Raw genomic sequence first — 24,528 nt, forward strand, 5'->3', positions numbered from 1 at the left:
AATTTATATTCTAGACTAAGAGAGTTCTGATTTTAGTGAAACCTTAAAATATCCTCTGCAATTTCTACATGAGAAAAGTGGTGACAGAGTGATGTATGTCTTGTTCATCACTATATGCTTGGTGCCTAGTAAGTACATGATGAACACTGAATGAATGAATGAATGAATGAATGAGCATTATTCTGGTACTTTCCATGCCTGGGGCCCTTCTAGTTACAGGGAGCCTAGTTTGATATGAATCTCTGGCTGTGTCTTTATCCATATTCATCAAATACTCGAATCAAAGTAGTTACATTTTGGAAAGAAAAGTTATCTCTGGAAACACCCAATCTGCCCAGATCTCAATAAATACTATATACATTTTAATTTAATCCTAAAAATGGCTCCTAGTTTATATGTTTTTGAATTTAACTATTACCTGAGCCTTCCCTTTATTAAAAATACTTATCAAATCCCAACATATATGGTATACATCTTCCTGAGTATCATTCTGATTTCTGATTCAATCTAACTCAACAGATACATATGGAGTACCTGGTATGTGCAAGCCCTGGCTTATTCATAGGAGATAAATGGGACATAGTCACCCTGCCCTTAACAACTAGTATGTAAAATGTGAAAAAGTAACATAAGACCACAGCAGTCAATCTGAGTTCACCTTTCCCCACCGAATTATGTTGGCACCTCTGTTGAAAATCAATTGACTATATATGTGTGTTCTATTTTTGGACTACATTCTATTCCACTCATGCAGTTGTCTATCCTCACCCCTAACACCACACTGTCTTTTTTACTGTAACTATTTAATGAGTCTTAATATCAGGTAATATATGTCCTCCAACTTTGCTCTTCTTTGTCAAGATTGTTTGGGCTAACTTAGGTCCTTTGCATTTCGATGTAAATTTAAGAATCAGCTTATTTCTACAAAAGCAATCAGTGTATTTCTACAAAAAATCTGATGGGAGTTTGATTGGGCTTGAGTTGAATCTATAAGTCAATCTGGAGATATTAGTATCTTAACAATATTGCATCTTTTGATCTTTGAACATGATACATCATGCCATTTATTTAGCTTTTCTTTAATTGGTCTCAGCATTGTTTTATAGTTCTTAGTGTCTTGTGCATCTTTAGTTAAATTTATTCCCGGGTATTTGAGATGTCTTAGGCTACTGTATATAATATTTTTAAAAACTTCATTTCCCAATTGTTGGCTACAAAAATACAACTGATTTTTTATATATTGAACTGTATACTTACTTACCTTGCTAATTTCCTTATTAGTTTTTTTTTTGTCTTTATAGGTTTCTTAAAATTTTCTATATAGGTAATAATGACATCTGTAAATGCAATTTAGTGTCTGTCTTTCCAGTCTTTCCTTGCCTTATTAAACTGGTTAGGAACCCTAGTACAATGCAGAATAGGTGTCCCTGCCTTGTTCTTGATCTTAGGGAAACTGTATCCAATATTTATTATTAAATACGATCTTAACTGTAGAGCAGATTTTTCATATGTTTATTAGGAAATTCTCTTATATTCCTAGTTTTCTGGGAGTTATTATTTTGCCAAGTGATTTTATTTTGTCTCACTTATTGAGATGATCATATTGTTTTTCCCTTTTATTTTATTAATATAGCAAATTACATTAATTGGTTTTTACATGTTAAGCCAATGTTGCATTCTTGGGAAAAAGCACACTTGATCATAATGCATTATCTTTTTTATATATTGCTTACTTCAACTTGCTAATATTTTGTTGAAGATTTTGCTTCTTCATTCATGAGCAATATTGTTCTGCTTCTAATGACTCATCTTTCTCTTCATTATAGGTCACATTTGATTGCTTCTTGTGTGGATTTATTTTACAGAGCAAAACATAAACTGTGGTGGTTGTTTTTTGTTAACATTACCAAAGAAAACAAATCTTCCTCTTGGGAGAAATATAGGACTAGGTTTCAAAGATTTTCATAATATATGTACAGTCATGTATGTGTTCAGACTCGAAAGTTTCTGAAAACACTTTTTTCTTTTTAGATTTTACTTTTCAGGGAAAGCTTTATGTATTTATAAGCAGACTGAAAGAAGTATACCCAGAATTCAAATCCAAGTTTAAGAAATGTGTTATATATAAGAGTAGGTCTAAAAAAATTATTTTAACTCACTGAGTTAAGATCCTACTATACACAGTAAAGCACAGTCTCTTGTACACAGTAAAGCAGTTGTCTGATGATGATTAACACAGTATTATAAAGCAGTTCTACTCAGAAAAAAACTGAAAAAGAAACAAAGTATAATTTTGTTGTTATAAAATTATGCCTAAAATTGCTAATGTCTGTTCCTGAAAGTATGTTACATTCACCTAAAAGTAATTAAGTCAATATGTTAGTGTTTTATGATAACTGATAATAATAATAATAGTTCTTTGATCATAATCTTAGTGTTCTTAAATATTCACAAAAAGAGAAATGCAAATGGAAGTGAAACATCTTAAAGTGTTCCATCACCCTACTAATCAGTTTTACAAATAAAAACCATGAGATTAGTACAATCTTTCTGGACTGCAGTATATTAAGAATTTCAAAAATAATCATATTCTTTGAACCCCAAAATTCCATTTCTAAGAAAATATGCCAAGGAAATCATTATAGTTGTTTATAAAGATTTATATATAAGAAATGTTCACTACAGCATTATTTACAATAGCAAACAAATGGAAACAATCCACATGGACAATAGTTTGGGAATAAAAAGGAATATGTCAAATTCATAAGAACACAGTGTGGCCATTAAAATCATGTTTTAAAGAAATGAGGTAATGTTTATCATGTCATGTTAAGTAACAAGAACACAAAAGTTCACATACTAAATAATATTTGTTTTTAAAAATCCTATATATCTGTGCAGTTAAGAAATTCTGAAATGAAATTTAACAGTGGTTGTTTCAGGGAGGTAGGATTTTTTTTCCCCTTAAACCTTACTTCATTTTTCAAAAAAACATTTTTTTTAAAGATTTTATTTATTTGTTTGATGGAGAGAGACACACAGCGAGAGAGGGAACATAAGCAGGGGGAGCGGGAGAGGGAGAAGCAGGCTCCCAGGAGAGCAGGGAGCCCGATGCGGGGCTCGATCCCAGAGTCCTGGGATCATGACCTGAGCCGAAGGCAGACGCTTAACGACTGAGCCACCCAGGTGCCCCTCAAATTTCTTCATCAGTATTTTCTTCTAAAACCAGAAATACAAAATTCATAATTGTCTTTAAAAAGTAGCATAGTGACTTCACAAAATTCAACCTACACTTCTTTACATATTCTATCACTAATATTTCCATGGAGAAAGGCTTGTTCGTCCGAATGCCTCTCGTGTCCAGTTAACTGTTTTAGGCGCCAGAACTACAAGGGTGATTAAAGACAGATGTGCTCTCAGTCTTTCCAGAACTTGCTGGGTATTAGAAAGACACATAAATCAAACTGCCACACAAACAAATGTAGAATTACAGCTGTGATAAGTGTTATGAAAGAAAAGTGCACAGTGTTCTGAAGTCTGTCATTGGCGTAGCTGACTTTGTGCTAGTAATTCCCCAGGCATCACCTCTGCTCACCCAAAAGCCTGTGAACTAACCAGGTTAAGGAGGCAGCAAAGTGCAGTCCAGGCAGAGATGGCTTTGGAGGCAGGAGGGGGCACTGTGTGCCAGTTATCAAGTTACCGTCTCTTAGCTCAAATCTCCCCTTCTTTGCCTCACTTTGTGGTGCTGGAGCTGGCCCCTGCAAACGATTCTCTTTTGCTGGCTAGCGGGATGTTAGCTTTATCAGGGGAGGGCGATAACGTGACCATGCATGCTAAGAGAGCAGGCATACTCTTCTCTTCCAGGTCTGGTTCTTTATTATGCTTATTTGTCACAGGAGCTCTGGGCTGCACCCCTGCTGCGTTCTCCGAGTCCCTGTGGCTCTGAGCAGGGCCAGTCTCCCTACACCCTCTGGCAGTGGTAACATTCTACAGAACAGCCCGATCCAGGCTCTGCAAGTTTTTGTTGTTGTTTTGCCACCATAAGGCTGCATGTTCCTCTGATGGCCACGTACCTTTGATGGGAGCAGAATCTCAGTCTTGGATTGGAGGGCTCTCTTTATTGTCCAACCTTCCTAGAGATAGTAACTACTCTCTTGCGTGTCTAGATCCCTTTTAGTAATTAACCTCCTCCTGGTGTTTCTAGTGTTTTAGTAATTCTCTGTATTACCTTCCTCCCATTCAAATAAACCATGTGGGTTCTGTCTCCAGACTTGAACCTGACTGATACACGCAGCCAGCATGAGGGACTGAGAGGGGACCAGAATGGCTGGAGTAGAGACAGTAAGGAAGAGGAGGCCATACAGTGAGGCTGGAGCTACACACAGGGGCCAGACCATGCTGAGCCTGCAGGCCATGGTGAGACTTTTGGTTTTTATCTTAAGAGTTCAGAGTTGCGGTTTTGAAAAGATTTCAGGATACAGAATGACTTAGAGGGGAACAATGAAAATACTAGGAGATTAATCAGTGAACCCCTCTAGCAACACAAGCAAGAGAGGATGATGGCTTTGGTGGGAAGGCACAGGCAGAGACACAGTGAGAACTGGATGGATTCTAGGAATATTTGGAAAAGAAAATCGACGGGACTTGTTGATGGACTGGATGTGGGAGGTGAGAGAGGGGAAGATGTCAGGACTGATGCCTAGATTTCTGGCTTGCACATAAAATAGATAGTACACTAGGATCAGGAACACTGAGACTGGGAGGGAGATCATGAGTTTACTTTAAGCATGTCGTTGAAGTGCTTTGAACTGTTAAAGTGAAAATGTCAAGTAAGAGCCTGGAAAACAGAGTTGCCTGGACTGGGAAGATGAATTTGTGAGCCAGCTTACATAACTAAAACTCGGGCATGGTTGAAATGATTTAAGAAGATGGTATGGTTTTATATGAGAAAGGACTTGGAACCAACCAAGCCTTGATGAACTTCTCCGTTAACAGCCAAGTAGAGAAGAGTGACCCTCAAAGGAAACAGAGGAACAATGAAGATGGAGGGAAAATCAGGAGAGTGTCATGTCATAGGCACCAAAAGAAGAGACAGAGTAATTAAGGATAGAGTGATCAACAGCACTGAATGTTGCAGAAAGAAAAAAAGACAAAGGATTGCAAAGTGCCTGCTAGATTCAATACATGGAGGCCACTGATTAATTTAGTGGGAGCAACGTCTTTGGAGTGATGGGGCTGTAAGCCATAATGAATAGGTTGATAAGCAAGAGACAGAGGTGAAGAAATGGAGACAGTGAGTAAAGATAATTCTTTCAGATGTTACAGAATAATGGTCTAGTGATGAAGCCCCACGAAAATTCTCCACATTACAGTGATGGTGCCCCTGGATTTGCACGTTCCATCATTCTTCTGTCGCTGCTCAACAGGGGAATGAACAGAAAGTCGGAGGAACCCGTAACTTTGAAACAGAGACACAAACAGACAGGTTTATTTCAAAGACATAGTATCAATCAGTTCTGCCTTTTCATAACTTCTTTATCAAAGGCAGATTGACTTTATTATTTCAAGTCCTATGGAACTTGATCAGTTCAGTGGGCATAAGGCTGGTAACTTTCAGATTAGAAAGAAACCTTTTAGTTTTATTTACACGACTTTTCAAGGTCTCATATGTCATTAATACCTTTACAGGTTTTTTTATATTAAAAGGTAATAGATAATAGGGGCACCTGGGTAGCTCAGTCGGTTAAGCGTCTGCCTTTGGCTCAGGTCATGATCTCAGGGTCCTGGGATCGAGTCCCGCATCCGGCTCCCTGCTCGGCGGGGAGCCTGCTTCTCCCTCTCCCTCTGTCCCTCCCTCCTGTCATGCTCTCTCTGTCTCTCTCTCTCAGATAAATAAAATCTTTAAAAAAAAAAGAGAATAGATAATAAAGTCAATGAGTTAAGCTGTCAGTGACACAGGTGGGCAGGTTCCCTTCATTTGTTTCACTGACTTATTTCACTGCAAAACAGTCTCAATTCTCATTGCATTTTGATAGAGCTGTTTAAATCTTTGTTCAAAAATGTAAAAAATATAATTTTTGGAAGGCCTTTTGTTCTTTGCAAGGAGTGCATTCCATTTAATTAAGTCTGTCTGTAACGGAAATCACGTAACAAGGTACGGGTGGGAAGTTACGAAGGCATCAGCTCTTCAGAGATGAGTAGTTTTGTGTTTCTGCTGCAGGCTTGCCGCAAAAGTCACTTTCAAATGAGAAGAATGCAGACAGCTCTGGATTTCACTCTACCCAGGTGAAAGAAAAATACCCCAGGGGTTCTGCATTTCCTGTGCCCCGGTGTCACTACATCCTGTGTGTGTCTCTGTCTCTTTCTGCTTTATCATCACCCAGAGAAAGGAAGCAGAGTCCCCAGTCATGCAAGCTGCACTCGCAGACCTCCCCTAGCTACCTGAGCAGTTCAGGCACTGGGAGCTGAGGGGGAGACTGAACAACACACAACTAGACACAGGAGCTAACACTAAGTATTCAGATGCTAAAATGATAATTAAGGAGGAGTGATAATCATGATAAACGTGCTTTAAAATGTAAACTTCCAAAATGCATGTTCTTATAACAGTACAAAATAAGATCAGCTGTAAAAAGTGTGGTATCTTTAATTTAAAAAAATAGTAAAAACCTATGGTTACAACTCTGCAAGGGTTTCAGCTCAAGTCCTTAATTAAGGTTTAAATAAAACATGGGCTGCTCAGGCCACTGCAAGCTGGCGTGTGAGACCCTGCTTCGGGGCATCTGGGCCTCAGCCCCAGCGTCTCCTCTTCAATCACTCACCTGACACTACAGCCCGTATCTCTTGCTGCTGCGCACACCCTCCACCCCTGCCCTGGTCTCTCTCCTACTCACTGTCTTCACAACATTTATTATAATCCAGAATTCTCTTGGTAACTTGGTTTTGTTCTGGTTGATTCTGTATCTCCTCTCACCTTCAAAAACGTACACAAACTCCATGAGGGCAGAGACTGTGTTGCCTTGTTTACCTCCTCTAGAAGAATTCCTGGCATGTGTCAGGATGCTTAAAAATGTTCACTAAGTAGATAAATGATTTGAGGGTTTACTCCACGCCAGATGCTGTGCTAATCACTTACTGCTTACCACAGTCTTGTAAAGTGGAGTTATATTTTCTATTTTGCAGGTGAGGACACTGAGACGCAGAGTGGTTAACTTGTCCAGGGTCACACACCTAGTAAGTGACAAGGCCAAGACTTGAATCCAAACATTCCTAATGCTAAAGCCTGGTTCTTCTCTACAATATTACATTGCTTCCATTTGAGAGCTGGCGCTGCTGAAATCCCAGAATATACACATTTGGCTTTACTATTAAAGTTCTAGGCAAGCGGCTTTCATCTTGTTGATCTTTTCTAATCCTCTGGTCCAATATAGGGCTTAGAGAAGCAGCAGAGATAATCTTGAGGCTAGGACCAACAGCAGCATAAAAAAAATCTGTTTGGAAATCCTATAGGGAACCTCACACCATAAAAATACTGTGACATAGTCTGGTGAGGGGGGGTGTGTGTGTGTGTGTGTTTAACAATCAGCACAAATGAGAGACAAGCAGCCAACATTCTAAAATAACAGGACCCTTTCTGTCACATTTGGTTCAGTTCACTCTGAGAATGAGAAGCAGAATGAGAAGCAGCTCTGTGCCAGACCCATGCCAAAACAGAGAATCCGTATTGTCAAGGCAAAATGACGGGGCTGTTCCTGTTCCGTGATACAGAGCAGATTGTGAAGTCCGGTTTGTGGAGGTCAGTGAACACAGCATGGAGCCTTCTGTTTAGACAGGTAACAAGTAACAGAAGAGCTGGCTTCCCAGGATGCTTCAACAGATGAGGGGACATAAAGGAAGCCTGCTGGCTTGCAAGAGGAGCTGTAGCGGACAAAAGCCCCGCCCCAAGGTTTATCTCAATGGAGCCAGTTGGTGGCCCATAATCCTGCTCCTTTCCTATTCAATGGGAATTGTGTCCAGTGGGAGGAAGACAACACAGAAATCTGAATTCCTATTCGGGCCTACAGAGTGATAAGCACCTAAATATTTCAGAAATCAGAGCTTTAGGAAAAGTAGAGCAGGAAGAATACTTAGGAAAGTTGAACCCTAAAGTCATAATGTGCTTTAGACATTTAGATGGGCCTCAGGATTAAGCATGATCCTTGGCATTACTTTGGGTAAAAATAAATCTTAATCTACTCGTCTGACTTTGTACTTGGACGCAGAATGATCTTGATTGGATTATGTAAAAGATCTAATTTGAGCTGTTATTAAAAATTCTGAAATACAGAAAAAACTACTCCATGGCTTAAAGGAGTAATTTTGTACTAAGTTTAAATCAAACTCCCAAACTTCTAAGCTATGGGCTGACAGGCAGCATTGTCCCACTCGACAGTGCTATATTTACAGCCTGAAACGATGATGCTTTTGGTGGTGATTTTTCATGTAGGAAGTCACACTAACACCCCTGAACCACCTGCACATATCTTAAAGCTAACTTCTCCCCTACCAGAAAACGATTCTGCTTAAAATTTTTTAAAAAGAGAGATCTTGAATGTCAAGGTGTTATAAAAAGATAAAACACACGTTGCACATGTTCACAGCCTGCTGCCCAGCTGGGCATTCGGGGCAAGCTTCCTTAAGCCAGTTTAATTATTGGAAAGATTGATAAATGCTCCACTGCAAGCAGACTGGAGATTTCTTTTACACTCATACTTGGAACCCAGTCAAGTACAGAATATCATTATATGGCTTTGTTATGATTCCTTTTTCCTAATTTTTCAATTATACATCTTTTAGGAGTCAGGGAGCCCATGGTTTCAGCAGCAACTCTCCAATGCATGCATTAAATTGCACAGATCTGAGTCAGGCTTTGGCAAAGTGGTAAGAGTTACCCCAGGGGTGTGGGTTCTCTTCTTGTCCTCTCAACCCGGAGTGGGGGCATGCTTTGGCTTCCTCAGCAATTCAGCGAGGGGATGGGGTTAAAGGATCAATGCCATGCTTTCCAGTTCCACGGCTCTGCTCAAAATGGGGTGCAGGATGTCCAAGACCTAACACTCATCTGTGAAATACCTGTTAGAGGCCTCGGGACTGCCGATGGATCGGACGGGCATTTCAAAGCCGTTTCCCAGTTTGGGCACCACCTTCCTGGTAAATTTTCACTATCTTTGGGAAGGAAAACCTAACTAGTTACAAACTCATTTTTAAATGTATGATCATAACACGTGAGCCGCTGATGAAGTTAACGGTCAACAAGGAGGATTCCCTTCCTTTTGCAAAAATATCTAATGTCTTTCCATATCATCATTTATTCTTTAACAGGAAAATTGACGTGAGGCATGGATTTGTACCGAACCAGCAACATTCACAAATAATACTGACGTACTTCAATGCCTTCGTGCTGAACATAAGAAAACCAAAAGGATCCTGGGATGGCTCTTTGTGCAATAAAGGAGGCTTCACAGAAAGTTTCATGGTAGAACTGACAAAAGCCTCCTTGTACAGAGAACTCCTCTAGTGGGTACTTAACTTTCAAGGCAGCTAGCCACTGTGAAGTGAAGCGCTTCAATATTGAATTTGTTCTAATGTCATATACTTGATAGAGTTACTGAAATTGTTTTAGAAAGAAAGTATAAATTATAAGTAAATGAACGAATATACGTGCTAGGCTTTTAGTCTATGATTGATATCAAAACGGCAACTTGAGTAATTAGATTTTGAAAGTAATTCATGTGAATGCAATAACAAGCAAGGTTGGGAATCTGCCACTCAATTAATTTCTTTCTCCTGCCCTTACTATAAATCAAAATATTCTCAAAATTGTAGGCATGGTAAGAATTGAATTTAAAAAATCCTGGAAAATTTAGATTCTAAACGGAAATAAGCTGTTTTTGTTGTTTGTTTGATTTTGAGGAAGCACTGTGCACTAAGGGTCATCTGAATTACCATGCTCACTACATAAATCGAGTTGGTAGGTAATGTGTTTGTGGAAGAAAATCAGTGCTTGGTGAGCAAGCTAAAACCTTACTAGCATGTTGTACAGCATGTGAGTTATTTAATGCTTCCCCACTGGAGCCCTGGTTTGGTACACGTCACCACGTCACCATGAGATGGTCTGTTTGCATTTGTCTCTTCTGCCGGGCTGAATTCTTCCTAGGCAGGGCCCCTCTTGCTCATTTTTGGCTGATCAGAGGATAGCGCTGCCTCACAGGCTGCAGACTTGCAGTACACGAGGGTGTGGAGTTCGGTCCTTTCTACTTCTTTTTAACCCTCCAAATACCTTCTACCGCTTCAAGGTTATGGGTCCTTCAATTACCGTGACTCCCATGAGCCCTCCCTGGATCACTCATGGATGTAGCACCTCTCTTCCCCAAACTCTAAATTCAGCCTTCTCTTCGAGAATAACAGAAAGCGATTCCTGCAGGGCCTCAACCATACCATATCCTTCTATGAATTTACTGTGGCTTAACAGCACAGTGCTTAGCATGTAAGAGGAGTTTAGAGAGTCACTGAGTAGATCAGTGCAGGATTTTATAACTAAAAGAAGGACTGCAGGAATTACTGGGTGGTGTGGTCCTCGCTAGGGGATCTGCCAGGCATTCTGAATTAGGAGGCATTTTTTAAAAATTTGTGTGTGGGGTGGAGGGGCCTACACCCATAGTTAGGTGACTTACAATCACAGGAATCCTGCGCAACAAAGAATCGCCCTGTGTCCTGAACTTTCTCAGGTCCTCTTGGATGCTTTACATATAAACACAAAGTATTTTTTGTACAATTCTCCTATGGATTTCCAGGATTTAATACGGGGTGAATTAAGAAAAGACTGTACTTTATGGTGTTCAGAACTGACCAAAAGCTTTGCAGCATTTGGAAAATTGCACAGCCAATGACACATGCGGTCATGATATCTGACTTGCAACCAGCGTCCCTGCATCAGCCTGCATTTGTAGTAGCTGCTTTCAGAGTGATTCTAGGTCTATATACAAACAGGCTTATTTCTTTCTTGCTTCACGCGTCAAAAAAAACAAAAAAACAAAAAGACAGTGTCCACAATGTCCTGTTGACCATTGTTTTCTTTTAAGTGCAAAGTGTTTCATTATAAGTGGGTGTGAATATCTGACCATTTTATAAGGTTTTCTAGTTTAGTTGTTCCAGATTTCTTATATTTTTTGCTTTACTGAAATTCTGTTTCTAGATAGACTATATTTTCTCTGATTTTTATTTTAGGATTTGTTATAAAAGTGGAGCATTCAGTTATAGTGTTGAGACCACTGTCTAGTACATTCTGGTACAGTTTCCTTATTTTACAGAAAGGAAATGGGACACTAGAGATGAAATGATGTACCTAAGGTCATACAATTTGATTAAAAAGTAGCCTTTTGTAGATTAAGATATAGCTATAGTACAAATAATTAACCTTCCAGATGCTAACACCCTGGAAGATTATGTTCTGTCACACAATACAAAATACCAGGAGTTTAAATCATCTGATCTACCCTTTAATAACATTTGCTGTTATCACTAATTATTCCTCCCTTATCCCAGCAAAGGTGTCTTGCAAGAAAATTTCTTTTAACTGGGATTTCTGTTTCCCTGATGATCCTAATACAGACTAGAACTACGTTCTTTGGACAAGATTATCCTCTTAGTGCAGGGCTATGCTGAGCTTTCTCCTTCTGCCCCGTAACATTCCCCTGGCCCCATTCCTGTGGGAAGATGTTTGAGTCCTTGTTGGAAGGAAGACCTTTCTCTTCCAACAGTATCAGTAGCGGCCGCCACTGCCTCCGTGGGTTCCCTTCTGCCTCCTTCTCTTCCATGTCTTCCTAAGCAACTTTATGTAAGAATTACTGACCTGTGACCCCACGGAGTGCCTTCGCAGGTTCCTCGAGTATCGAGATCTTTTTCTCACGAGGGATAAGGACCGGCTTTTCGCTGGCAGAATCTGTGGACGAGTTGTCTTTCTCACAGCCGTTCACATGGCCGTTTTCTATCTGGGGCGGCAGCGGTGGCTGCAAGGATCCTGCTTCGGGCCTCTCTGCCTTGTCCTTAGCATCTTTGTTGCCTTGATGCTGCTTGGACTTGCTTCTTTTTCTTTTGTTGTTCTAGAATGAGAAACAAATGAGAAGTTAACATTATTCAGCTCAGGCCCTTGAGATAGAAGGTGAACCTGAGAGATCAAAATAAAGTGTGTTATCTTATTTGTTTTCTGGCCCTTCTAATTGAATGGGGGAAAACATCTACATCTTTATTGACCACCCACATGGATGTAAGTATCTTTTTTCTCACAGTAAGTTGTGTAAACTTTTACCTCATGAACACAGTATACAAAAGAAGTTCCCTTAAAAGGGAAAAACAGCAGGGAATGGCTTAAAAGCTGAAATATTATTTAAGCAAATTGAAGCCTTGTGATTATGAAGGGTAATATACAGTCTTGCGAGAACTGCTTTGAAGGAGGACAGGAGCTTGAGTAGGAGAATCAGTACAAAAAAGGCCACAAGGCCTTACAAAATGAGGAAATAGAAGGCAGGTCCCAAAGTCGAGGATGGGTCTCTGAGACAGGCACCGATCCACCAGGAGATTCCTGGGATTGCTGCCTCTGCGCACGGAGCGCAAGGCGGCCACAGGACACATCATCATCCCCGGGAATATGTCAGCTGGAGGACACAACTGCTATAAAGTCATGCCAAACTGATCTGGGAGCCCCTGGATTTGGACTGTGCAGCTGAAATCCTGGATCTCTCAGCTGCTGGTCAAACAGCATTACCAGGCTTCACTTTATTTACTTGGAAGTAGCACAACCCTGCATTTTAAACCATTAAAATTTTTTTGGACCCCGATGATCACAATATGGCCAGGGTTTTACTGTACCTCTCCTACAGTGCCCTAATGGTCAATACATAATAATATATAGGAAATTAAGAAGATGTTCCCAATTATGTTGTATGCTTTCCTTGACTTTGGGTCTGTACCCACAGGGTGCTCCGTGTAGTTAACATTCAGGACGGTGCAGGCCTGACCCACCAGCCCAGACCCTGTCCTGCCCCTGCAGCAGGGAGTTCCCACTGAACATCAGCCTGGCTTTATTCTCCAAAACGTTTGAAAAGAAAAAAACAATAAGGTTTGAAACTGTTTTCTCTTAATTCTCCTCCCCACTCCCTTTCTTCCCCTTTGAAACCACAATCACTCCCCAGAGGAGTGCTTCTCGAGCTGAGAGAAGCCATTCACAGGGCGAAGGGAAGGGCTAATGGCCCAGATTCCCACACAGGCTCTGTGTCTGCTGGGCTGGGGAGACCATTTTCTCAATGAACCTCTAAGATGGGGACTCAGTAGTGAGTTGGGTCCGCAGCTGCTGTCTGCTTCTTTATTCACATCAGAGAAACTTGATAACCAAACCACACATCTGAAATTTTTCCATGGACGTGTAAATATTGCCTTTCCATCACTTGCGAATCATCTTCATCTGGCACAGACGTCAGGGAAGCCACGAGTTGAGCTAAGCAGAGACTGTCAAAGAGGGTGACTCACAATGGTAAAAAAAAAAAAAAAGAAAAGAAAAAATCTGGTAATTCTTCCTATTCCCATGAAATTCGGGTGCGAAAGAAAGAGGAAGGGTAATTTCAGTCATCTCAGGATTTTATGAAAGTGATGCTGATTTCTGTTTGCTTAAAACCTGTTTGGCAGGCCTGTGATCTTCCTTTGGTGGGAAGGGGGGACTGGCCTATCATACTGTGGGATGCCCAGAACACAAGAACCGGCTGGGAAATAATGGGGATGGGTGAAGCAGTTACTTTGAAAGGAGAATTAGACTTTTTGCGACAGTCATCAAACAGGTCGCAGGCGGCGAACAAAGGTGGTGCCCCTTGTTGGAGCTAGTGCGCTCTACAGATGCTCACAAGATCAGGCAGGCACATGCTGGACACAGAGGGCCACAGGGTTCACAGGCACACCTCATGTGCGCCCAGAAGCCCAACTCCTTGTGACTTGCCAAGAAAGCAAAATGATTTGAATTGAGCAGAGTAAAATCTCCTTCTCTCTGTTCTCAAAGAGCGGTTTGCCAGGATTGTCAAGAAGGAAAAACAGGTCCCTGACTTACTATGACTTTAAGGTATTTTCTTTTCTTCTTCCTTTGTTAAAGATCGAATGTAGAACTCAGCAAAAAAAAAAAAAAAAAAAAAAAAGTATCTCAGGGCAGCCTTGGACAGATTCTTTCAGTTGGAAGAACATGCAAAAATATATTTAGAGCTTTTCAAGTCTCTCTAAAACACTCCCTAATTTTTTCCTTTGTGCTATGGAATATGTTCAGGCAAGTTAACGTCTTGAATCCTTTGAATTCCCTGGCTGGGCTCCCCTTAAGACTTGAAAAAAGAAAAACTCGGGGACTTCTAAGGCACACCTGGTGGTTCAAAACACTCAAACAGAAAACAAGGGCATTAGTAGTAAGGCTGGCTGGTAATTGAAGAGAGCCTTGAATTTGGAAGCCCTCTGTGTATACATATCAACATATATGGAAGAGGCATAAAATTGGTAACCTTGTTTAAATGGTAACAATCCTGAAGGTTTTGATTGGAGACGTTATTAATTTACAACCGAAATTCATCTTACCTTCTTTTTCCCCGTCATATTCCATTCTTTTAGGACTTGGACTGCACTGCCTAGACAAAGACAAAGAATCTTCAACACATATTCATGTAATAAAACACCACACAGAATTCATTGCTGTCTTTCCATCCTGGCAGCGATTTTTTTTTTTTTTGGCTTTTTCATTTGTTTTGATACATCCTACCTTAATAAAAATGCCAGTTTCATTTTTTATTTCCAGATTTTCATTTAATTCACTGCATGATCTTGGTTTTATCAAAGTATTAAAGCCCCACTACATGAAGCTTACCTTTTTATCATTATGTTGTCTTACAGAAAATGAAATATATCTTGAGAATGTTCTGTTAGCTGCGTTGCCATAGGTGGAATTAAAATTGTTCTGTTTGATATATGAATCAAAATACCTGTAATCTTCCAGACCAAACATGGGATTTTGAATATTATTAACCAAGTGAATCAAAGCTTTTTGTGTGGCCATTCCTGCTCTTTCCCTGCCTTCCACTCACTATATTCACAGCTTGCAACGTGATAAGGAGGACAGATTATCTGATGTTGGTTTTGCTGTCACCTCGCAAAGGGATGGGATGGGCTCTTTGGAAAAGGAAGGCTTCTGCTAGGAAACAAAAAAAAGTTTGCCGAATGACAAGTCGATCCCAGGTTTTCTCAATGCTGTTCACATACGTATGTGGCCATGCACAGGCTCAGAGAGGGAAAGCCTAACTGATTAAGCTGTAAAGTATTTTAAAAGACATGTTTACCGCTGATCAGCTACGGTAACTGTCTCCACGTGGTCTAACAAAGTTCTCCGTTCATTCCAACTGGGCAGGGCATCATTTCAACAGTAAGTTATTGGTAATGAGTACATGGGTTGTTTTCATACAAATAAGTACTTCTAAAAGAGTAGCTCTTATTCTTTTAACAATTTTAAGCCTTCTCATACAATCTCATTATACTAATAGTTCTCTACAATGAGTGTGTTGGCTAAACGAAGATAAACTTCAGGCTGGTCTTTATAACAAATTTCAAATTAGTAGGGTCCCAATTATTGAGTCCACTGTCACTGTTAGATAAGGAGAAGGCCATATTGCTTTGACTAATGTTTAGACAGGCTAATTATTCCTATCTATTCAAAGTTTCCAATTCAGTGCCCCTCTTAGGCTTTCTGAGTTACATGTACTTGAAATAATAAGACTGCACTTAAAAGTAAGTTATAATTTAGACTTTTTATTAACTGAGCTGGTCTCTCTCTCATTTGCCCAGAGAATTAATGTTTCACCGTATTTTCCTTTTGAAGAACTTTAAGAAGTCACTTTTATTAGGCTCCTTGGTTAGTCAATCCAGGCTAATAATCATTAGGGTAGTTCTTACTTACAGCCAAACTTCAGTTTTCCAAATAAAATTAAATTTTAAGAAACTGTCAAGTACTGTTCTTTTTAATCAGAGAAAGGAGGTGAGTTGCTTACTGCTTTAAGTGCGATATTCAATTATTCCTCTAATTTTCATATTTTGACATAAATTCTGTTTGCAATTTGGACAATGAGCTTTTAGAGAGTAATTCTGAAGGAGAAATATTCATGTTCACAGCAAATTTTGAAACTGTTATTACTAAATTTTAATTATACTGAAACTGCTCAGAGCTTTTGAAGCCACTCGGAGATAGTGCTTTTAATATGCCTCATAAGTGATCCTAACAAATATTTTTGAATCTCAGTGGTTTTTAAACAAGTTTTCCAATTGGTCCCCAACCAACGTTTCTCAGCAATCAGTGAGTTATTCTAACGAGATCTCAACACTGACAAGGTGACAATTTCAAGGACAAGCAAGGTACGTTACTTAAATACAGATGGATTTGATGACAGTCTTTCAGTTCCTGGGCATCTGTGCATTTCATCAGGGTCACTTTGTAATAAAAACTTTCATGATGGGGAATGTGGGGGCTTCAATCCAAGTGAGGGTGGGGAGGAATGGGGATAATAACCTTTTTCCTTTCCTAAAGCTTTTTTCCATGCAAGTGATGTTGGCAAGTGAATCTTGAGAGTTTATCTGAGCCAGGATGTGCAGATTTCCAAAAATTTTTTTCTTGAGACAAATTGCACCAAATGCTTGCTGCAAATCAGATTAATATCAGATTCTCTACTATTTGTTTCTTACGACTCAAAATTTTGTATCTGCTAGTACATGAGGCAGAAAAAAAAACAGGAAAATTACTCACTATGGGTCTGCCTGCAGGTCTATTTTGAACGGCAATCATTTTTAAATTCAATTAGAACCCTAAACCTTGATTGTAGATATCAGAATGTGAGAGTATTGCCTGGTTTTAGAACCTTGCCTGAAATGCAATTATACTTGCAGAACCTTGGGGAAATTATTCTATTCCTAGGAAAATAAGTAAATCAAACCATCCTTAGCAAATGAAGTATGAACAGGCTATAACTGAGAAATGGGCTGACAGGTCTTCCCTGACCCTATTTATCAGATTATGTTTAGCTGGTCTGTATTTATGACAGAGAAACTAATACCAGGGAGGAAGACATATGGTAACTAAAGACAAGTATGAGATCTTTGTTCATAAATGGAACTTGTTCAAATAGGAGAGGAGAGGAGAACTTCCCCATAATTTACAGAAAATATATGGGAGTAGGTTATAAGATAAACATATTCTTGAGACTTTAGATTCTATAACATCACTGGCAATGGGTTGTCTGAAGACAATTCTTCTTTTAGACAGCAAAAAGGTTCTAGAGGTAGATAAGATGAACTGATATTCTGATTAATTAGGCAATCTCAAAATAAAAAACTAAGGATATTAAAGAATAAACCAGTCCTCTCAGACTGTGTAAGCACTGAGTTCAAGGATGGCAGTCAATGAGGCCACTTAGAACTATGCGGGCTGAAGAGTTGAGGAGGCCTTCCAAATCAGGAAGCACATTACCCTCCATGAATAAGGACACCATCAAGTAAAGGGGTGGACAATGGAATTAGTATCATTATAACAGGTATCTTTTGGAAACTAGCTACAATCTTTTTTTTTTTTTTTTTTTTAATGAGGGAAAAAGAAATCCCAAATTCTGCGCTTATGGAGTACATAGATGTGTTTTTAAAGTGTAGCATATTTTTATGAGAATTAAATTATTAGGAACTAATTGATATTCAATGCATTTGAGGAAAAAAATACAGAAGATATAGAATCATTAGTTCTAACAGGTTTGGGGGTCCTGTAGACTTACCATCCACGAAGGCTTGCACTGCCTTATCGACATTAAAATCAAACTGTTGTAGCACCAGGACGATTTCATTATTGCTTCTGTTGGGAACAACTGATCGAACTGCATAGATCTATGAAGAAAAAGAAAAGAAAAAGAAAGGTAAACACTTTAACTATTGTTCATCCGTGAATCTCTCACTGGATAGAACTATAACTCTTAGAAAGACCTCGAAAAGCCAACTAATCTCTCTTCTTGCCCTTAAGCAGACTCAGGCATTTCAGAGCAGTAAAAATTCATCCTAGTAATCACCTCGATACCCTTTTTATTTATGTGCACATTTCACAAAGAGCTCCTCGTGGGGAGTGTAGTAGTGAGTGTGAAAAGCCAACTCTGGTCTCGCGATCTGCCCCCCACCCCGGCCCACCCCCCCAGACTACAGATGCAGACAAGATGTGTTTGCAGTGAAGACACAGATCGCCTTCTGTCTCAGGCTCTCCTGTCCACCGGCTCAGGGGCTGTCTGCGCAAAACTTACAGAAACAGCCTAATGCCTCAGCCTCTCTCATCTGCACAGTGGAAGCAGTCATCAAGGCTCACACAAGTGTGTTGTAAAACTCCAGTAATGTTTACAGAGAAGTAAAAATGTGGGGCATTGTACTTTTGAAATGGCAATCTTAGCACATTTCTGAAAACCAAACATTTAAAACAGTGTAAAAGTAAATACATATATGAGGGCTAAGGATTTCAAAAGGTTAAGGTGATAATAAAATTTTAATGACCTATATGTATTTCTTAAACAAATTTAGCACATAGACTTTACTAATAGAATTAGTTGACCTCTATCCCACAGAACTTGGAATTACTACAGGATGCTCTACTTATTTGAGCAAAACTCAGCTCACCCAGCTTTCTATTGTGAGGATTCCTGTAGTTGCTACTGATAGATTCTAGAGTCTGCATGGTGCAATGGTAAGTGGTATCCATAATGATGATCACAAAAGTGCTGCACAATCTTTACATGTTTTCATCAATGGTTCAATTATGGCTAATTGAGTTTTAGAGTTACATACAGTTTACTGTAATCAAATTCATGGACTATGGATTATATGCGTATGATATGTGTAACGTGACTCTATTTACCAGAACATTTAGTTAAGCAGTATAGCCTGTTTTCCAATTATGTCAGAAAATAGGCAGCCTATTTCATAATAGATCTGTATACAAGATCTATTTAGATAATCATGAGCAAATAGCACAGGCTATGAGTACCTCAGTTATAGAGGTTTGACATTATTGATCAGAAAGCTGGTTTTGAAATTTGACATTCATAAATGCTAAACATGTGGGTTTTACCAAGGACTCTAATATACTATATGTATTTGTATGTATGTGACTCAAGATCCCTTTAATTTTTTTTCTATTCTCACCTTTTACGGTTCTTAGCTTTTTAGCTTACACATTAAAAAAATTTTCTTCAGATACAAGTTCTTTTCTACTTTTTCTCCTTTCCCTCTTTAAAAATCCAATCAGTGAAAATTTTTTTGTATGCCTACTGTGTGACAAGGCACCAAACTTCCTGGAACTTATAGACTAAAGAGGGATGTACACATTGATCAAATGATCACACAAATAAATACATACTTATACATTGTGATTAATGCCATACAATCATATAACAGGGAGACTTGACATTACATCCATATGCTAACATCTGAAAGACAAGTGAGAAGGGATGGGTAGGAGGTAAGGGGAAAAGCATTTTAGGTAGAGGGAACAGCATGACTGAGGAGTGAGGCCCAGATGAGGAAGGAGTAGCTGGAGGGGAGGATGGAGGGAGGCAGCGGCTGAGACTTTTATAATACAAGATGAGGCCAGTCATGGGCAGGGCCTACATTATGCAGGTCCTACAAGGCCATGCAAAGGATTTAGGTCTTGTGGGCATCCCTTGACCATCCTTTCTTTTGTGAAGTTGTCCTTTCTTACTCATTCATAGGGTTAGAAAAATAGCTTTCTCACTCTATCTCTATTATTGTGTAAGTTAAGGTATACAGTGTGTTGATAATTTATAGACTGAGAAATGATTAGCACTACAGCATTAGCTAATACCGCTATTCCATCACATATTTACCATTTCTTTTTTGTGGTGAGGTCATTTAAGATCTACTCTCAACAACTTTCAAGCATGTTATACAGCATTATTAGCTATAATCACCATGTTGTACATTAGATCCACACAACTTGTCATTCTTATAACTGGAAGTTTGTACTCTTTAACCAATATCTCCCCATTTCTCTCTGTCTCTTTTAAAGAGAAGCCGAGAGAAAAACAAGAACAAAAACACCTTCATCCAGCCCAGGAAAGTCATTACCAGTGTGTGTCCAACAACAGATACAATTGGCCAAGTAGTTACTAGTCCACTGGAGTTATGCATAAACATTACATGTTACCCTTCTAATGTAGTTCTTTTTATTTATTTTTTACTTTTTAAAAAGACTTATTTATTTGGCAGAGGGACAGAGAGTCTTAAGCAGACTCTGTACTGAGTGCGGGGCCTGGCATGGGTGGGGGCTGTCTCAGGACCCTGAGATCATGACCTGAGCTGAAGCCAAGAGTCTGACGCTTAACCGACTGAGCCACCCAGACATCCCTGTAGTTCTTTTAAATAAAATTCTAGCATTTCAAGCATTTCAAGGTTGGTTAGTATTATATAAAATTTCTTAATAATTATCATTATTATTACTATATCAGCCATACCCTTCTATATAATGCAATGATTAGTTATTAATTACATTAACTGCATTATAATTACATTAGACCAAAGTTTTCAATCTACCTGCACAATTGTGTGATCAGTAAAGAGCCAGAATTATGGAATAAACATAAAATAGCTGTTGTCCCTGCCTCCAGTCTCTCCTCTGCAAAACATATTTTATTATGTTAAGGTAAAATATAATACACAAACCACAGCTTATGGGGACACTGCCTTTGTAGACATTTATACAACTCTTGCCTATTCCTCTTTAAAAGGAAAAAAAAAATACAATCACGGTCAGATATAGAAAACATCTATCCTTGTCATTTTAGATATCCTAGCTCTAAACATATCCTAAGAAAATTGCCAATAACTGAGTTCTGATATCAAATCTAACTATGAATATTGCATACAATTCTCAGAGGAAGATACTTAAGACAGGAACGTCCCGTTTTAAAGAAATGAGAAAAAAGAAAAGAAAAAAGAACTTCTGCCTACCCTTAGATATTCCATAGTGATGCTGAATTCTAGTGACTTTCTGGGCCAAGCTCTGTGTTTGCTTTAATCGCAGGGCTTGGCTAATGTGAAGAGAGGAGTATTGTTTTCCCATCTTCCTATTTATAAATTCACTACATCTGTTTTCCAATGAAAACGTCTTTGAGAAAGATGGAGAAATCCGGTGTGCCCGTGTGTGCCCATAAAAATACAGGAAACTCAGGGTGTCAATCTTCGCGATGCAGGAGAGTTAGAAGGGGTCCACGCGTTTAAATCTAAAAAACACCTCATTTATGAAGTAGCTTTAAAAATAAGGAGTGGATGACACAGGCGGGGTGATAGCGAGGTTGTCCTGAAAGGCCGCCTCGTCTGCCTTTGGAACTGAAGCTCCTGGAGGCGCGGATCAATCAATGCGTGACTAATGGTGGTTTGCATACCGGGATCTCATAAAATTCACGCCCGCAGTGAGTGTTTTGCGGAGACTTTCTGGCGCGGCCGCAGACACGCAGCCCCTGCTTCACCGCCACAGCCCAAGCTGGTGAGCCTGCGGCTGCAGCTTCCCCCCCGCCACCCCGCCCCCCGAAGCCCCCTGTTGGAAGTCGCACCGACTGCGTTCCCCCGGGGCTCTGCCGCCGCCGGCAGCGCGGTCCGGGAGGGGCGGGCCAGGCGGCGGCGCAGGCTGTCCGGTGACAAGCGGGAGCCCGAGCTCGGCCGCGGTTCCTTTAAGCAACTTCTTTACCTTTCTCGAATCACTGTTCCCTTGTTGTGCTTCTACTAATTTAAATCTGCTTTGGCAAATTCAATTTGCAATTGAGAAATCTGCCTTTTGCCCCTGAGAAATTGTTTTGATTTCACCTTCAGCGTTTTAATCTCTCGTGCCTTCCGCTCTCTGGGGCTTTCTATCTGGCTGGGCAGGCTCGGCCCCGTTCTGCCTCAAGCCCGCCCTGCTGGCGGTCCGCCGGCTCCAGGCGGCGGGGCCGGGTGGCTTTCACAGACGCTGTTTGGTTTCAGTTTCCCACATTAACCTGCCTCCCCGAGACTTGAGTTGTCTGGTTTAAGAGCTGTTAGCGGATTTCCTCGTTCACAGTGTGCATTTTGTGAGCCTGTCTGTGATGACTCCTTACAAATTCTTCTTGGCTGATGAGTCACTTAGACTATGTCTGAGTTTCAAAAATGGTGCTCTGACCAAGGTTTCCAATCCACCTACACAGCTGTGTGATCAGTAAAGACCCAGTATTCTCCAATAAACATAAAATAACTGCTCCCTGGGCTTCCAGTGTCTCCCCTGCAAATTCATTGCTAGGCTACTGCCAGACTGAACTTCTGAAGTATAATCACGGCCATTTCACTCCCTTTCTTAAGAAGAAAGCTACAGCTCTACAACCTAGCATTCAACCGGCCCTTCCAAACGATCCCCCCCCACCCCGCCCAGTATTAGCTCCCCACCCCCGCCTCTGTGAGCTTTGCCCTTGACATGGGAGGTGTCTGCTTGTCCAAATCCTAGAGTCCAGCTGAAATTACACGGGTTCCCTGAAGTCCTTCTCTACTACCCCTGCCAGAAGTCATGCCGCCTCCTTTCAATTGCCACAGCCTTTATCAGTAGGTGTCTCTTTCCACTTGGCACCTTCTACTCTATCCTGTGTAGGTGCTGTGGTTACTAGATGGTAAGTGACATGAAAGCAAGAGTTCTCCCCTCAGACCTTTCTGCATAATCAGCATGCCCACCCCCCCCTGACTAATAATGTGTACGTAGTAGATACTTAACTATTTGTTGAGTGAGAGAATGCCAACATGTAGCTATATGCAGCTGCTGTTTTGAGTTGAAGGAAGATCCTGCCAGCAGGTTTGGGCCCTCCCATCACTCTGCATTTACTGTCCACAATAACAGGGGCCGGGGGTGGGGGGGTGGGGGGGTGGGTCAGCTGACTGTGGTATGACCTCAACATTATATGGGTAGGGAGAATATGCATCTGTCCTCTAAATTTCAGTAACAGAGATGGGAAGGAGATTTAGGAGACTTGGTAGTTTTACTTTCTGTGTCCTCTGGCCCTGAGGACACAGAAGGGAACCGGATACAGTTCCTGCCCTCAGAGGGACAGTGTAGCAGTGGGGCCAGAACCGTTGTACCTGAAAGTGTCCAGCGAGCCTGTGCTGTCTTTATGAATAAGGTGCTTGGTACTACAGAGGAAGAAGCAGTGACGTTTGCCCGAGGAGGGGAGAATACTTTACAGAGGGGACAGCCAAATGTCTCAGAAAGAGCTTTGGAATTAAATAGACCTGGGTCTAATCTTGATCCTGCTCCATGCTTGCTCTGGGACCTAGGAGGAACTGCTTAAATTGTTAAAACTTGGTTTTGTAGGTGTAAAATGAGGATATTACCTGCTAGAGTCTCAGTAAAAGTGAAAAGAGATGATGCGTGTCAAGTGTTTGATATAGAATTTGGCATATATTAGCAGCTCAATAAATTTTAAAAAGTGTTGGCGCATTTACATTGGGCCACGAAGAAGAAGGGTCCCTCTGGCATGTCTTTGAAGTGGCTAGGGTGATGGCCAAAACTTACTTGGATACCTCTCTTCTTAAGAAACTTCCTGCACAGCCTCACTGAACAGTCAGGGGACCCAGGGCTCTTCTCAATTTGTCCCTCTCTCGCAAGCTGATATACAATAAGGAAGCCCATCTCTATGGTAACTAACAACATGTGCTTTCTCCACCCGCAGACCCTGCTCCTTCTTTCATTATTTATTCACTAAATGCCTCCTATGATCAGGCACTGTACTAGTGGCTGGTTACAGTAGCAACAAAACAGATATGGTCACAACAAACCTATAGAGGAAAAGACATGTGAATGTGTAAATTTAAAATGTATATAATTGCAACTCATGCTAAGTGAGTGATATGAAGGAAGCAATCAGGATGTAGTGACAATGATCACAGGGGTCGGGAAGTGGCCTGGCAGAAAAGACAAAGTGGGCTAATCAGATTGTCAGCCTGGGGAGTCTGGACTATTTGACACACTGGGAGAGAACAGAGTGGAGATGAAGAGGGGCTGTTCTGGAGCTGCCTCACTTCCTGACTTCCCTGCTTCTTTAACGTTTCTTGAAGCCTCATGAGACCCTACCAGACCTTTCTAATAACCTCTCTTGTATTTACACTAGTTTGAGAGGGCTTCACTTTCTATAATAAGGAGCAAGTGCTTAGATGCTACACTAGCAGCTAGGGCTGAAAATAAAAATAATAAAGCCAAATAACTGATTCAATTGGCAAAGGGGAGAAATGGACGATTTTGCAGATAAATCCAGTTAGAATGTGAAGGACAGAGTGGAGAAGGCCCATGAGCCTTGTTCACATACCTCTTCCTGCACTCAAGTTGGCATAATTACTCATATGACTATTTGTCCCATTGGAATATGAGCTCCTGAGTGAAAGAGACCATAGTTTTGT

The 24,528-nt window shown here is 40.5% G+C and overlaps 1 protein-coding gene across 5 annotated transcripts in view; it reads right to left on the bottom strand.

Annotated features, from left to right (window-relative positions):
* SPATS2L (spermatogenesis associated serine rich 2 like) overlaps positions 1–24,528 on the bottom strand; it is a 160,305-nt gene that overhangs the window by 39,858 nt on the left and 95,919 nt on the right. For 4 of the 5 annotated variants that reach the window (XM_028124586.2, XM_028124616.2, XM_028124625.2 and 1 more), the window contains exons 4-6: positions 17,862–17,970; positions 14,638–14,687; positions 11,888–12,137 (exon numbers count right to left, since the gene is read on the bottom strand). In XM_028124586.2, the coding sequence (XP_027980387.1) occupies positions 11,888–12,137; positions 14,638–14,687; positions 17,862–17,970 (409 nt within the window). Of the gene's footprint in view, positions 1–11,887; positions 12,138–14,637; positions 14,688–17,861; positions 17,971–21,090; positions 21,592–24,528 lie in introns of those variants that run through there. The other variant, XM_028124596.2, reaches the window with a different exon arrangement.

The sequence above is a fragment of the Eumetopias jubatus genome, unplaced genomic scaffold (assembly GCF_037043125.1).
Source record: "Eumetopias jubatus isolate StellerSeaLion01/CBP00866 unplaced genomic scaffold, mEumJub1_p1.0 scaffold_3, whole genome shotgun sequence".
In the NCBI taxonomy this organism is placed as follows: Eukaryota; Metazoa; Chordata; class Mammalia; order Carnivora; family Otariidae; genus Eumetopias; species Eumetopias jubatus.